The 16,659-nt window shown below is 42.6% G+C and overlaps 1 protein-coding gene across 2 annotated transcripts in view; it reads right to left on the bottom strand.

Annotated features, from left to right (window-relative positions):
• Nucleotides 1–16,586, bottom strand: part of LOC146352159 (alpha-ketoglutarate dehydrogenase component 4-like) — a 37,089-nt gene extending 20,503 nt beyond the window's left edge. For both annotated transcript variants that reach the window (XM_084833364.1, XM_084833361.1), the window contains exons 1-7: nucleotides 16,276–16,586; nucleotides 15,060–15,115; nucleotides 14,706–14,754; nucleotides 13,488–13,562; nucleotides 9,089–9,145; nucleotides 3,973–4,036; nucleotides 3,754–3,805 (exon numbers count right to left, since the gene is read on the bottom strand). In XM_084833364.1, coding sequence (XP_084689490.1) covers nucleotides 3,754–3,805; nucleotides 3,973–4,036; nucleotides 9,089–9,145; nucleotides 13,488–13,562; nucleotides 14,706–14,754; nucleotides 15,060–15,115; nucleotides 16,276–16,433 — 511 coding nt within the window. In that variant the 5' untranslated portion in view covers nucleotides 16,434–16,586. The remainder of the gene's footprint in view (nucleotides 1–3,753; nucleotides 3,806–3,972; nucleotides 4,037–9,088; nucleotides 9,146–13,487; nucleotides 13,563–14,705; nucleotides 14,755–15,059; nucleotides 15,116–16,275) is intronic.
• Between the last annotated feature and the right edge of the window lie 73 nt (nucleotides 16,587–16,659).

Below are 16,659 nucleotides of genomic sequence, written 5' to 3'. Positions count from 1 at the left end.
TCTGTTACAGAACACTGGGTGACCCTCCAGACAGATCGGTGAAGAGGCATAGAGGAGCTGCAGAGGGAGGAGAGGAAGGGCAAGCCCTGTTGTGTGAGCTGAAGCCTGCTCATACATTCCTCCCCCCATCCACTTATGTCCTACGCCAGAATCCTTAAATGACGTACACACAAAACAGACTTAGGGTGTAATCCTATGGGGATGGCCGTAAGCCTCTAAACTTGGAGGCTTATGGCCATCCAGTACAGAGTGAGAGGAGTGGCAGAGGTGATCTTCACCTCTGTGCTCACTCCGCTCTGCATTTTAGCCAGATGGGTGTTTTTGCCTGTCTAGCTGAGGCGTCAGGGAGGGGGAGGGAAGGAGTCTGGGGAGGAGGTGTAAGCTATCCCTTCCCCACCCACTGGCATTCCCCCTTTGTGACCTTTGTGACCTCAGAGGCAGCTGGCGCAGTACTCTCTGCACCAGCTACAAGGGGGAGGAGAGCTCAGATTCCTGGGTCCGACCTCAGATCCAGGAATCCAAAGCATCCTATGGCCCCCCAGACTCTGTCTAGGGGTCAAAGATTGTTCTCCCCAAAAAGCTATTACAGTACAAACATTAAATTATTTCAAGGTCATTCATAAGATTAGTAAGCCAGTGTTGAATAGTCTGACGAAAATGAACTGTGTTATCTTATTTTTAGATAAGTAGAACAATGAAGTAGCGCCAGTAGGACAGCTAGGCTGGTGAGGACAAGGCAGAGGGGCCCCCCTCTGTGGCACTCCCTCCTAGGGAACTCCACCATGCCCCTCTTTAATGAGCTTCCACCACGCATTAAAAATGTGGTTGTTCAGGCAGGCATTTGGGGTGGGTTAGGGTATTTTTAGAAATATGATGTGTTAACGTAGAATTTTATTGTTTTAAAACTGTTTGTATTGCTGTAAATCACCCAGAGTGGCTGGGTGACTGGCCAGATGGGCGATTAAGAAACTAAACAAACAAACAAATGTAGACTAATGGGGTACAATACATTTCCGGTCAGAATTCAAGGTTTTGGTGATGTCATTTAAAGTCCTAAACGGCTTGGGACCTCGGTATTTGAGGGAGCACCTCTCCCTATATATGCCTGCCCGAGGACTGAGATCTGTTGGAGGGGCCCTCATCTGTGTCCCAACAGTGCGAGACATACACTAGGGTGGGACATGGGAGAGGGCCTTCTCTGCTGTGGCATCCTGGTTGTGGAATGCCCTCCCCTTGGAGGCCTGATTGGCGTAGCCATTGGTCTCATTTCGGTGCCAAGTAAAAACATGGCTTTTTACCAAGCCTTAGAGGGCTAAATGCGTTCCCTAAAGTAGCACACTGTTTTAACTGTTTTAGGTTGTAATCGGAATTAGCTTGTCCATGTCTTAATATGTTTTTAGCTGTTTAAATCATTTACTGTTTTATACTGTTTAAATTGATTTTATCTCTCCACCGCCCTGAGATCTTAATGATATAGGGCAGGATACAAATGTTTTAGGGTGCAATCCGAACTTGGAGGTGACCGCCTATCCAAAGCAGGGCAGGAGACACACCGAGGGGATTGTTCTCTCTGTGCTTCTCTTGCCCTGCTTTTTTGGCTAGACAGCCATGCCCCCTTTTGGCCACTCCACACTCCTCTTGTGAACACGGAGGACGGGGCTGTTCTGTGCGGGCTCCGAGGTCGGTTCCCGGAAAACACCATATCCAATGGCTGTCTAGCAGCCATAGGATTGCTCCCTCCATTAAATAAACAAAACAAACAAACAAACAATAGTTTAATTCTGATTTTCCATGTAAAAGGTAGAATGTACTGCAGTAGGTATAATCTACTGCATCAGATGCAGGAATGGACAGAAACAAGATGAGATTATCAATTATAGGGAAGTAGAGAGCAAACATTCCAAATGGAGAATTATAATCTACTTCGCTCTATAACGTACATAAACCCATATTCTCTGTTCAGAGCCAGATAGATGCAATCCAATTTTACTTCCTATTCTGCTATCTCAGATTCCATTCATCCCCCTGAGTTGATTGTCTTTAGAATGAGAGTTCTGTTTTTGTTCAGGGAGGTTAAAATGCTCACCAACAGGCTTCTTAAAGTTTTTGGATTTTATAGCTGATTTACGTATGTCCATTCAGTCTTTGATTTACAGTCAGGCTCGTTTGTCCAATATATATATTACCAGAGGGCACTTAATAAGTGATATTAGGTATACAACATAGTTGACATGCAAAGTGTAAATACCCTGAAAGCGATTAATTACACCACTGGAACCAGTAATTACATTGTTGCTGTGAAGGTAGCATTTGAGTTTGCTTCAAAGTCTGGTTCCTTGCTTTGAATCATGTGAGGGTCTTTTCTCCTTAGTGAGTAGTTAAGGTTAGGAGGTTGTCTATACACAAGCATAGGTTTCCTCCAATTGCATTTCTGAGAGCAGAAACATTCTCAATTGACTATTGGCCTCTTATGATTTGGTGTAAAGCCCTTAGTTGGGAACTGTTAAGGGATTGCCAGAGGTGTTCTATCCTGTTCATTATGCTGACTGTTCCGCTGCAGATTTTGCCCAAGGTATCCATTTGATTTCTGAAATCTGGTTAATCACTGTATTAGGATTGCATTGCAGATTAAGGAAAGCTTGCTTTAGTTTAACAAGCTGTTTATCATGATCACGCAGATGTGGTTATAGTGCTTGTCTTGGCTGTATTCAGAGGATCTCTTTATAGGGTCAGGATGGTAACTACTGGCATGGTGGCAATAAATAACCAGCTCAAGTATAGTAAAAGCAGAATCAGAGTACAGTCCATTGAATGCTTTGTGAGGTTTCCCATAACACATATACTGTTCTTTGCAGACTCATGAATTTATGAAGCTCACTCTATTTTGGTATTTTTGGAGCTGGTTACCAACTTACTGTTTCTGTATGCTATAGAGAGTAATCTGTCATTTATCATTTGTGTTAATTCAGGAGTACAAAAAGTGTTGGCCAAGGGTCACAGGTGGCCCCCAAGACTCAGGGGCAGGGGAAGGAAGAGGGAAATGCTCTAGGAACAGGCTCCATGGTTCCTGCCACAGAAGCCTCTTCTAAGAGCATCCCCAGAGCATCTTAGGAAGGACATTCTAGGAACAAGGCTTCTATGGCAGGAACCATAGAGCTTCTTCCTAGAACGTTTTTTCTTCTTTTTTTCTGAAAAAGTTTTAGGTAACAGTGTGGGATGTCAAAATTCTTCAGAGTGGATAAGAAGGAGAAGGGCTAGGACCCTGGATTCTTGGACGGTTGGTGGTTTGAGAATGGAGGTTTCTAGGGGTGTTGAACAAAGCAGATGCCAGGTTGCTGAAATGCGCTTGGGCGTTCTATGTGTGCGCATGTATATGCGCTCTCTGCCACCCCAGCAGACAACTGATGTGGCCCCCAGGGCCGAAAAGGTTGAGCAGATCTCATGTAATTACACAATCTTGTGATGTGACCTTCAGTAGCTTCCTTTTTAGACAATCTCCTCCCTCCAGTCTTTTTTTTGGTACTAACCACCAGGCTGACCATCCAAGGGAATGTATGATGGATGCATCTATTATGGGATGCAGTCATGACACATGCAAACGTAATAATGTTACCAAAACATTCATTTTTATAACATTTGGGATCTTAACGTGTTCATGTCGCTACACATTCAAATGATACATAATAATTTCACTTTTGTAAGATAGAATGTAACAATATAGTGCTATGAAAGTGGTATTTCATCACCACTTACCTAGTCTGCTCTGCTTAACCTCATTCAGTTTTTCTTCCAACTCACGGGATTGCTGCATAAATAAGTAATTCATTAATATATTTTGCTGATATAGCTACCTATGTTGGTAGAATACAGCACAACTGTGAACATTAACACTTTAAAAATGTAAAGCTATACTTTCAAATATTTATTTTATAGGAAATGAGCCCAACCAATTTTAATATAAAGGATACTTACTTGCTGCAATTTAAGTATTGCAGTACTAAGCATCATTATGTGTTTTATAGTATCCCAGATAAACCTAATAAAAGCATAAACAGAAATCAGTATGACCCTTACGTTCATAAATCAAATTAACCATTACAAATTAATGCACTTAATAAAACCTTGACAGATTATCCTTCTAAGAAAAGCAGTGTGGAGATGGGATGATTTGGAATGGAGAAGTGATGTTAGGTTGAGCTGCTGAATCCTGACCTTAGCTATGGTTTTCTACTGCAACTCCCTGCCCCATCCCCCACTTTACAATATCAGTTATAAAAAGTTGTTACAAGCCAGATATTTCTAATGGACAAATGAATAATATCACAAGATATGTCTTCAGTTTTTATTAGTACTATATGTGTGTGTTAGGCCAGCTAAGCAGGTGAAACAATTGGGTATCAAGGTGGATAGCTGCACTAAGTTACAAACAGTAAAAGAAAACCATTGCAAAAATGTAGTATTTGCCATTTACAAAAAGAAAAAAGAAGAGAAAGTGCTAAGGGTTGTATCCAATGATGTCATTCTGCAAGCAGAAAGGAATTGCTGGCGGAACAGATTATCCCCTTCCCGCTCCAACCCCCACAACAAATCTGCTCTGAAGGATTGGGGGACCCCCCAGAGCAGATCAGGGGCATGTACAGGGGTGGGAAGAGAAAGGATAAGGAAGCACCATCACACAACGAGAAGTCCTGTCACGTGAGGGTTGGATCTAACCCACTGTCTCAAAACACATGTTATGGCAGCTAGATTGTGTAAAATCTGTTCTGTCTGTGTTTTGTGAATTGTCAGGCACCTTTTGTTCCGTCATCCATTCCATTTTTTTTTTGGTGCGGAAAAATACAAATAATTCTATAACAGGGTTCACAAAAATTTACATAATTTACTTTAGTATGTAATATTTAGCGTATTGTTCCCCATTCCATTCACCTTTTCCTGCGTATATTTACCATTCTCAGCAGAAACTTGTGTATTTTCCTATGAATAATTTGCATAAATTTAAGGAAAGTAAAAAAAAAGATCCGAAAGTTCACAGACTCCGCGTGGCCTGAAGGGGCCAGTCCACAGTGGATTCCGCAGGTCAGATTCTTAGAAATCCAAGCTCATTATGGTCTGTCCAGAATTTCTCCATCCCCTTCATGGATCAATGCCTTGTTGTGGCGAAGGGGCTTACGTAAGTCAGTGAAGCCATAAGCTATGCCGTGCAGGGCCACCCAAGACGGACAGGTCATAGTGGAGAGTTCTGACAAAATGTGGTCCACTGGAGAAGGAAATGGCAACCCACTCCAGTATTCTTGCCAAGAAAACCCCATGGAATGTATCACAAGGCTAAAAGAGATGACGCCGGAAGATGAGCCCCTCGGGTCGGAAAGTGTCCAAAATACTACTGGGGAAGAGCAGAGGGAATTTCCAAGTAGTGCCAGAAAGAGTGAAGCGGCTGGGCCAAAGCCGAAAGGACACTCAGCTGTGGATGTGTCTGGTGGTGAAAAGAAAGTCCGATGCTGTAAAGAACAATATTGTTTAGAAACCAGGAATGTCAGATCAATGAATCAAGGTAAGCTGGAGGTGGTCAAACATGAGATGGCAAGACTGAACATCGATATCTTGAACTAAAATGGACAGGCATGGGCGAATTTAATTCAGGTGACTATTGTATCTACTACTGTGGGCAAGAATCCCTTAGAAGAAATGGAGTAGCACTCATAGTCAACAAAAGGGTGGGAAAAGCAGTACTGGGGTACAATCTCAAAAACGATAGAATGATCTCAGTACGAGTCCAAGGCAAACCATTCAACATCACAGTAATTCAAGTCTATGCCCCAACCACTGAGGCCAAAGAAGCTGAGGTTGATCAGTTCTATGAAGACCTACAACACCTTCTAGAACTAACACCAAAAAAAGATGTCCTCTTCATCATAGGGGATTGGAATGCTAAAGTAGGAAGTCAAGAAATCACCGGGATAACAGGCCAGCATGGCCTTGGTGTACAAAATGAAGCAGGACAAAGGCTAATAGAGTTTTGCCAAGAGAACACACTGATCATAGCAAACACTCTTTTCCAACAGCACAAGAGACGACTCTACACATGGACATCACCAGATGGTCAATATCAAAATCAGATTATGTCCTTTGCAGCCAAATATGGAGAAGCTCCAAACAGTCAGTAAAAACAAGACTTGGAGCTGACTATGGCTCAGATCATGAGCTGCTTCTTGCAAAATTTTGGCTTAAATTGAAGAACGTAGGGAAAACCACTAAACCATAGGACCTAAATCATATTCCTTATGAATATACAGTGGAGGTGAGGAAGAGATTTAAGGGATTAGACCTGATAGACAGAGTGCCTGAGGAACTATGGACGGAGGTCCGTAACATTGTTCAAGAGGCAGCAATGAAATCCATCCCAAAGAAAAAGAAATGCAAGAAAGCCAAGTGGCTGTCTGATAAGGCTTCACAAGTAGCTGAGGAAAGAAGGGAAGCGAAAAGCAAGGGAGAAAGGGGAAGATATATCCAACTGAATGCTGAGTTCCAGAGAATAGCAAGGAGAGACAGGAAGGCCTTCTTAAATGAACAATGCAAAGAAATCGAGGAAAACAACAGAATGGGAAAGACTAGAGATCTCTTCAAGAAAATCGGAGATCTCAAGGGAACGTTTTGTGCAAAGACAGGCATGATAAAGGACAAAGAAGGCAGGGACCTAACAGAAGCAGATGAGATTAAGAAGAGGTGGAAAGAATACACAGAAGAACTATACAGGAAAGATCTAAATGTCCCTGATAGCCATGATAGTACGGTCACGGAACTTGAGCTGGACATCCTAGAGAGTGAAGTCAAGTGGGCCTTAGGAAGCATTAGTAACAACAAAGCTAGTGGAGATGACAGTCTTCCAGGTGAGCTATTTAAAATCCTAAAAGATGATGCTGTGAAAGTGCTGCACTCAATATGCCAACAAATTTGGAACACTCAGCAGTGGCCACAAGACTGGAAAAGGTCAGTTTACATTCCATTTCCAAAGAAGGGCAATGCCAAAGAGTGTTCAAACTACTGCACAATTGTGCTCATTTCACATGCCAGCAAGGTTATGCTCAAAATCCTACAAGCTAGGCTTCAGCAGCATGTGAACCGAGAACTACCGGAAGTACAAGTGGGGTTTCGAAGAGGCAGAGGAACTAGAGATCAAATTGCCAACATTCGCTGGATCATGGAGAAAGCAAGAGAATTCCCGAAAAACATCTATTTCTGCTTCATTGACTACGCTAAAGCCTTTGATTGTGTGGATCACAACAAACTGTGGCAAATTCTTAAAGAGATGGGAGTACCAGACCACCTTACCTGTCTCCTGAGAAACCTGTATGAGGGTCAAGAAGCAACAGTGAGAACCAGACATGGAACAACCAATTGGTTCAAAATTGGGAAAGGAGTACGACAAGGCTGTATATTGTCGCCCTGTTTATTTAATTTATATGCAGAGTATAGCATGAGAAATGCCAGGTTGGATGAATCACAGGTCGGAATTAAGATTGCCGGGAGAATTATCAACAACCTCCGATATGCAGACGATACCACCCTAATGGCAGAAAGCAAAGAGGATCTCAAGAGCCTCTTGTTGAGGGTGAAAAGAGGAGAGTGCAAAAGCTGGTTTGAAGCTCAACATTAAAAAAACGAAGGTCATGGCATCTGGCCCCATCACTTCCTGGCATATAGAAGGGGAAGAAATGGAAGCAGTGACAGATTTTATTTTCTTGGGCTCCAAGATGACTGCAGACGGTGACTGTAGCCATGAAATTAAAAGACGCTTGCTCCTTGGGAGGAAAGCTATGGCACACCTAGATAGCATAGTAAGAAGCAGAGACATCACCTTGCCGACAAAGGTTCATATAATCAAAGCTATGGTTTTCCCAGTAGTAATGTATGGCTGTGAGGGCTGGACTATAAGGAAGGCTGAGCACCGAAGAATTGATGCATTCGAAATGTGGTGCTGGAGAAGACTCTTACGAGTCCCCTGGACTGCAAGGAGGTCAAATCAGTCCTTCCTAAAGGAAATCAACCCTGACTGCTCATTGGAAGGACAGATACTGAAGCTGAAGCTCAAATATTTTGGCCACCTAATGCGAAGAGAAAACTCTCTGGAAAAGACCATGATGCTGGGAAAGACTGAAGGCAAAAGAAGAAGGGGACGGCAGAGGATGAGATGGCTAGATAGCATCACCGATGCAATGAATATGAACTTGAGCACACTCCGGGAGACAGCGGAGGACAGGAAGGCCTGGCGTGCTATGGTCCATGGGGTCACGAAGATTCGGACACGACGTAACGACTAAACAACAAAAAGAATTTCTCCAGCATCCTCAATGGCAGCACCACCTGCATGTTATAATGTAGGTTGGACAGATTTCCTATTAATCAAAGAAGTTGGGGCTACTTAGAGCATAGCATGGGCAGGCATGCTGGACTGTTCTACTATCCACATATTGCCGTTTCAGTCTTCCAGCTCCCCTGTGAAAATAGCTGAAAGTAGTGTTTTGGCAGGAGTCCCAAAGGGCTCCTGCCCTTTAAACAAACATGAACTACCTCCTTTATAGGAAAACAGGCAATAACCTAGTTCTAACAAGGAAGTCTACTACTATCATATCCAATTTAAGCCTGAGCCTAGTTTTAAACAGTGCCCTGCCCTTTCATTTTACTTTGTAGCTAGACAATGGAACACAGTATAACACCTCTTGCAAAGTGTGCAATAGGACATTTTCACAGCATATTTAGACAATTTTATTTAGTTTTCCTGTTGCAAATGCTAACAGAGCAGTTGCATTTGGGGAAAATTTAGGGTACACAGTGTAATTATATTTTTAGGATTTTCACTGTAACTATATAGGACTATTTCCAGAAGGATAGCTATGTTACAAAGGACTAGAAATGCAGCCTATAATTCTCAGTGGTCTAATCCACGTGCCTTTCCGAAAAATGTTGTTATCCATACAAGTACTATTTGTATTTCCATACTATAGTCATTAACAGTCAAGCAAAAACATCTTGTCAATTATAAAAATTAGTTTAAAAGAACTTCTCATCTTAGAGTTTCAAATAGCCTTACTTGGAGTCATCATCGTTGTTCTTCAGTTTGGTTCTAAGGGCATCGGTTACTTGGATCCTATACAGCAAAGGGAAATTACAAGTAAGATCTGTTTGATGAGATGTATACAATTATATCTTATCGATTCATAGAAGAAACAAGACTAGGATACCGTATTCCTTTCTCCTCTCATTAATAAAAATACACATACACATTAATACACACACCTATCCATACAGAAGTAATGCACCATAATCAAGTGGCTGAATATAATTATAAATACCTATATGTTAGAGTATTTCAAAGATTAAGATTTGCATAAAGTAAGGAAGCTCATTCTTGTACTTTCTAGCAAACTCCAATACTCCTCAAAAGGTGCCATATTGTGTTTCAGTTTGTAGTTGAACTTTCACAGGTTAAATACTATAAATTCTCTTTAGACATTTCCTACTTCCTTTACCCCCTTCATGGATCACTGCCTTGTTGTGGCGAAGGGGCTTGCGTAACTCAGTGAAGCCATAAGCTATGCCGTGCAGGGCCACCCAAGACGGACAGGTCATGGCGGAGAGTTCTGACAAAATGTGGTCCACTGGAGAAGGAAATGGCAACCCACTCCAGTATTCTTGCCAAGAAAACCCCATGGAACGTATCACAAGGCGAAAAGAGATGACGCCGGAAGATGAGCCCCTCAGGTCGGAAGGTGTCCAATATGCTACTGGGGAAGAGCAGAGGGTATTTCCAAGTAGCGCCAGAAAGAGTGAAGCGGCTGGGCCAAACCCGAAAGGACACTCAGCTGTGGATGTGTCTGGCGGTGAAAAGAAAATCCGATGCTGTAAAGAACAATATTGTTTAGGAACCTGGAATGTCAGATCAATGAATCAAGGTAAGCTGGAGGTGGTCAAACATGAGATGGCAAGATTGAACATCGACATCTTGGGAATCAGCGAACTAAAATGGACAGGCATGGGCGAATTTAATTCAGGTGACCATCATATCTACTATTGTGGGCAAGAATCCCTTAGAAGAAATGGAGTAGCACTCATAGTCAACAAAAGGGTGGGAAAAGCAGTACTGGGGTACAATCTTAAAAACGATAGAATGATCTCAGTACGAATCCAAGGCAAACCATTCAACATCACAGTAATTCAAGTCTATGCCCCAACCACTGAGGCCGAAGAAGCTGAGGTTGATCGGTTCTATGAAGACCTACAACACCTTCTAGAACTAACACCAAAAAAAGATGTCCTCTTCATCATAGGGGATTGGAATGCTAAAGTAGGAAGTCAAGAAATCACCGGGATAACAGGCAGGCATGGCCTTGGTGTACAAAATGAAGCAGGACAAAAGCTAATAGAGTTTTGCCAAGAGAACATGCTGATCATAGCAAACACTCTTTTCCAACAGCACAAGAGGCGACTCTACACATGGACGTCACCAGATGGTCAATATCGAAATCAGATTGATTATGTCCTTTGCAGCCAAAGATGGAGAAGCTCCATACAGTCAGTAAAAACAAGACCTGGAGCTGACTGTGGCTCAGATCATGAGCTGCTTCTTGCAAAATTTCGGCTTAAATTGAAGAACGTCGGGAAAACCACTAAACCGTTCAGGTATGACCTCAGTCATATCCCTTCTGAATATACAGTGGAGGTGAGGAATAGATTTCAGGGATTAGACCTGATAGACAGAGTGCCTGAGGAACTATGGACGGAGGTCCGTAACATTGTTCAGGAGGCAGCAACAAAATCTGTCCCAAAGAAAAAGAAATGCAAGAAAGCCAAGTGGCTGTCTGATGAGGCTTTACAAGTAGCTGAGGAAAGAAGGGAAGTGAAAAGCAAGGGAGAAAGGGGAAGATATAGCCAACTGAATGCAGAGTTCCAGAGAATAGCAAGGAGAGACAAGAAGGCTTTCTTAAATGAACAATGCAAAGAAATCGAGGAAAACAACAGAATGGGAAAGACTAGAGATCTCTTCAAGAAAATTGGAGATCTCAAGGGAACGTTTTGTGCAAAGACGGGCATGATCAAGGACAAAGAAGGCAGGGACCTAACAGAAGCAGATGAGATTAAGAAGAGGTGGCAAGAATACACAGAAGAACTATACAGGAAAGATCTGAATGTCCCTGATAGCCATGATAGTGCGGTCACTGAACTTGAGCCGGACATCCTCGAGAGTGAAGTCAAGTGGGCCTTAGGAAGCATTAGTAACAACAAAGCTAGCGGAGATGACAGTATTCCAGCCGAGCTATTTAAAATCCTAAAAGATGATGCTGTTAAAGTGCTGCATTCAATATGCCAACAAATCTGGAACACTCAACATTGGCCACAAGACTGGAAAAGGTCAGTTTACATTCCAATTCCAAAGAAGGGCAACGCCAAAGAGTGTTCAAACTACCGCACAATTGCGCTCATTTCACATGCCAGCAAGGTGATGCTCAAAATCCTACAAGCTAGGCTTCAGCAGTATGCGAACCGAGAACTACCGGAAGTACAAGCTGGGTTTCGAAGAGGCAGAGGAACTAGCGATCAAATTGCCAACATTCGCTGCATCATGGAGAAAGCAAGAGAATTCCAGAAAAACGTCTATTTCTGCTTCATTGACTACGCTAAAGCCTTTGATTGTGTGGATCACAACAAACTGTGGCAAATTCTGAAAGTGATGGGAGTACCAGACCACCTTACCCGTCTCCTGAGAAATCTGTACGAGGGTCAAGAAGCAACAGTAAGAACCAGACATGGAACAACCGATTGGTTCAAAATTGGGAAAGGAGTACGACAAGGCTGCATATTGTCACCCTGCTTATTTAACTTATATGCAGAGTACATCATGAGAAATGCCGGGTTGGATGAATCACAGGTCGGAATTAAGATTGCCGGGAGAATTATCAACAACCTCCGATATGCAGACGATACCACACTAATGGCAGAAAGCGAAGAGGATCTCAAGAGCCTCTTGTTGAGGGTGAAAGAGGAGAGTGCAAAAGCTGGTTTGAAGCTCAACATTAAAAAAACGAAGGTCATGGCATCTGGCCCTATCACTTCCTGGCATATAGAAGGGGAAGAAATGGAAGCAGTGACAGATTTTACTTTCTTGGGCTCCAAGATCACCGCAGACGGTGACTGTAGCCATGAAATTAAAAGACGCTTGCTCCTTGGGAGGAAAGCTATGGCAAACCTAGACAGCATAGTAAGAAGCAGAGACATCACCTTGCCGACAAAGGTTCATATAATCAAAGCTATGGTTTTCCCAGTAGTAATGTATGGCTGTGAGAGCTGGACTATAAGGAAGGCTGAGCGCCGAAGAATTGATGCTTTCGAACTGTGGTGCTGGAGAAGACTCTTACGAGTCCCCTGGACTGCAAGGAGGTCAAATCAGTCCATCCTAAAGGAAATCAACCCTGAGTGCTCATTGGAAGGACAGATAATGAAGCTGAAGCTCCAATATTTTGGCCACCTAATGCGAAGAGAAAACTCCCTGGAAAAGACCCTGATGCTGGGAAAGACTGAAGGCAAAAGGAGAAGGGGACGGCAGAGGATGAGATGGCTAGATAGCATCACGGATGCAATGAATATGAACTTGAGCACGCTCCGGGAGAGAGCGCAGGACAGGAAGGCCTGGCGTGCTATGGTCCATGGGGTCACGAAGAGTCGGACACGACTGAACGACTGAACAACAACAACTTCCTTTACATGAATTTACTTTTTGGACAGAAAATGACATATGTGGAGTTAAAGAGAAGGTAGTTATGGAATAAAAAGTTGTCTAATACTCATTTTATGATCTTTATTTCTATTGGGTGAAATCCAGCAGTCTCCATACACCAATGGAACTGACATTATTGGTGGAACTGATTCCCCCTCCCCCATGCAGCCCCTCCAAAATCTGCTCCAGAGAGTTGGGGGACCCTTTAGTACAGATTTGGGGAGGGTGCAGATGGAAGAGAGAACGGGGAAGTCTCATTACATGAATGGAAGTCCTCTTGTGTGATTTTGGAATTCACCCTTTTTTTATTCACACAATAATAAAAACCAAGCATAAATAAAACCTGTTTTCCCAGGCTTTTAAAGAATTGCTAATGTTAGCATTTTTAAACTTAGAGCTTTTACTATTAGTTCAACTGGCTCATTTGATGTGTTGATTTGTATGTTTTATTTTATTATTATTGTTTTAAATTATACTTCTTTGTTTTCTGTTTTATTAGCCACCATAGAAACATACATTTATATTCAAGGCGTGGGAGAGCCTTCTCCAACTTGGTGCCCTCCAGGTATTTTGGACTCTAGCTCCCATCAGTCCCAGCCAGCATGGCCAATGGATAGGAATGCTGGGAGTGATAGTCCAAAACATCTGGCAATCACCAGGTTGGGGAAGGCTGTTGTGGGGTATATATTTTGTAAACAACTGAAAAAAGACACAGTACCTTTGTAATGCCAAAGTTTTGTTCTGGTACGATACCTTTACTTCCTCCATTTCTTTTTCCAGGTCTTCTATGGAACTGAGAACAACATTGAAAAGAGTTCAGCTAAAAGCAAACCATGGCCCACAGGATCTGAAAGCTATGTTTCTTATAAGAAAAGAATCCTTCTAATAGCTTGAGAAGTTTAATGTATTCCTCCAGGTTTTTCTTATGTTTGCAGAGCAGACATACTGCTCTGCTTTGATATCAGCTCTGGCTGTTCCTGCAACTTGCACTGGAAACTAAGATAAGAATGGATGAGTAGAAATGCAGTACTAAAATACTTCTGATAAATAAATCATTTCCGAAACTTCCCCCTCACCTTTAATGCAATGTCTATATCAACAGCATAATAGGGGTTGGGGGAGGTATTCTGAGACCGTACTGTGCAAGCATATTATTTGGAGTTGGATGCCGCATTCAGCATACTGACTACCTCAACTTTAATTAAAAAATTAAACACAAGTCTACAGACGCCTAAGGCTATCAAAACAGAATTGAAAGTGTGTGGGCAATACTAGGGGGTGGGATTAAGCAGGATTTCCAGTACAGCATTAATGTCATGGATAGCTTGTTGCTCCTTGTAACTGAAAAACGCAAAATTATCCAAAATATGCACATGTCCATTTTCGTATTATATACTGGCCAGAGAAATCACCTTTTCTGGGTACAGAATTTTCAGCATACATTTTTTTTTTAACATGGAGATTTGAGTACAACAAACATAAAACAGAGCAAGCTATATATCCAGTGTACATTGCTCTCAGAGTTCTTTGGAAAGCAGATCCACCGAAGGAATTTACTTTCAAGCATGTGTTCAGGATAAGAGAGTGAATGCAGCTTGCCATTAAAATATACAGCAAGTAAACAAAGGAAATAAGGTATTGTAGGAGTTCTTAAATAGTTAAGCCTGGTATTTCAGAAGTACTACAAGAAACTTTGGAGTGATGATACATTGCAGTTAATTCTGTAAATAGAAATCAATTGGAATATATATTTAAGGAGTGATCAGTTAATACTTCAGGCCTCCATTTCCTCTTTGCAAACCTAGCACTGCTGCTAGCACGTTGCCCTTTTGCATTTAAGAGTGCAAAGAGTTGATTCATCTCTTGGATTTATACAGTGAGAAAAAACAGGAACATATATCTGCCATATATATTTTAACAAGTTTCAATAACATACCACTCCATTATCTTTTCATCTATAACTTGATCTGGAATGCTTTCTTCATCTGTCAAACAAAAGTTATGTATGTTTAAACAAAAATGAAAAAAGGCCCTCATTCCAAAAACAAACATGCCAATAGCATAGAAAATAAGTTCTCAATTTCAAAACACCATTTTCATATAATTTTATATTATATAGACAAAAAGTGGTCAAAACATCATCCTGTTTACTTTCTAAATAAGTGCATACTTGTCAAATTATCTTATCAACTGGAAATTTCTATTTATTTTAATGTTTATTTTAGCAATATAGACATGAGAAACTTTGCAATAGCTTTTTTTTTTTTTACAATGGTAGTCACATACTTACTTGCATTAATTGTTGTATTATATTCCATAAGAAGCTGGTTTATTTGTTCCCTTACTCTACAATAAAAAAACCCCAGAAAGTCAGCAGGTGGAAGGGTTGTACAGTTTACACCAGTTTTCTATTATTCCTATTTAATTACAGTTAATTACAATCATTCTATTAATCCTTCGAGATCCTAATATGATCAGTTGATGATTTTAAAACAGGAGTTGGGCAATTTCTCTTGCAATACCCACACATTGTAAATTTGATGTTAATTTGAAGACCAACACATCAAAATTACCTCTTAAATTTGTGAAGTTTGTTTATGGTTTTACATTTTGCCCACAAAAAGAATTCTTAACTTTTGTATCCTTGATCACCCTGGTACCAGCCCTCTTCATGCTATGCAGAGGAGCCCACTCCCCGCCTGCCAAATGTTTATATGCACATTACATATTTATTTTATTATTTATCACCATGGTTTATGTGGTGGACCCTAGTGTAGGCCTTTTATATGCTGGAGTCTGTCTTTGTTTTTATACATTTAAACTGCTCTTCTGTTATGTGACTGCAACATTTTAACTGTTGCAAGTTGCTCTGAGCAACGTCTATGCACTGGAAGGGCAGAATCTAAATCTTTTAAAACAAGCAAACCAAATACCCCACCTTTAATATCAAAGGCAGCATTAAAATACAAATACATTGTGCCTGAAAGCTGGGAGAGCGGAAAATATTTATGGGAAGCACCTGCCTTCTCTTGGAGTCATTCCTAGAGCAAGGATCCCAAAACAGAGAGACTGTCCCTGCTAAGGAAATAAGGGCACTTGGAGCAAATGCCAGCCTCAGGCAAGTACAGCTCTTCCCACTCCCCCGTGTAATCCTATGCATGCCTATTCTGAAGTCAGAACCATTGAGTTCAAAAGAATTTACACCCAGATATGTATAGGACAGCCTCCCCCAACCTGGCGCCTCCCAGATGTGGCTGGCTGGGGATGCTGGGCAGTGCAGCCCAACACATCTGGAGGGCACCAGGTGGGGAATGGTCGGTATAGCAGAAGCCTCTGCCCCCAGATGTGGTTGCACTTCAGCTCCCATCAGCCCCAGCCAGCATGGCCAATGGTCAGGATGAGGGGAATTGGAGCCCGGCAACATCTGGAAGACCGCAGGCCCCCCACCGCTGAGGCACAGGACTGCCGTCTAGGGGTAGCATCGAACGACTACGGGCGGAGCTGACCGGAAGAGCATGAGCAGGTCCAGCTTCTTCTCCCGCTCCTCGCAGACGAGCCTTCCGGCTCCTTCTCCCGCTGCTTCTCCCACGCAGCCATTGAACGCCGCCGAAGCTGCCGCCGCCCGACAGTCGGCCGAGCCTCTCGCTGCTTCCCGCGCTTCCATCGCGGCAGCGGCCCAGGTCAGGCCTCTTCCTTCAGGCGGGCTCTCCTCGCGCCGCCGCTGTTTCAAACGGCGCGCCGCCGCCGCCGCCTCACGTCCCCGAGGAACACGGCGATCGATTGCTCCGGCCTGACTTCGGCGCCCTCCGCTTGCTGCGAGCGGAAACGACCGAGCTCTGTACGCAGGCCTGGTGGGGATAGCCGTCATTGGCCGGGGCGTCGTCGGCCAC

The sequence above is a fragment of the Heloderma suspectum genome, chromosome 2 (assembly GCF_057233095.1).
Source record: "Heloderma suspectum isolate Gila_16-S chromosome 2, 16-S_ref, whole genome shotgun sequence".
In the NCBI taxonomy this organism is placed as follows: Eukaryota; Metazoa; Chordata; class Lepidosauria; order Squamata; family Helodermatidae; genus Heloderma; species Heloderma suspectum.
This window is presented reverse-complemented; position numbering and strand designations above follow the sequence as displayed.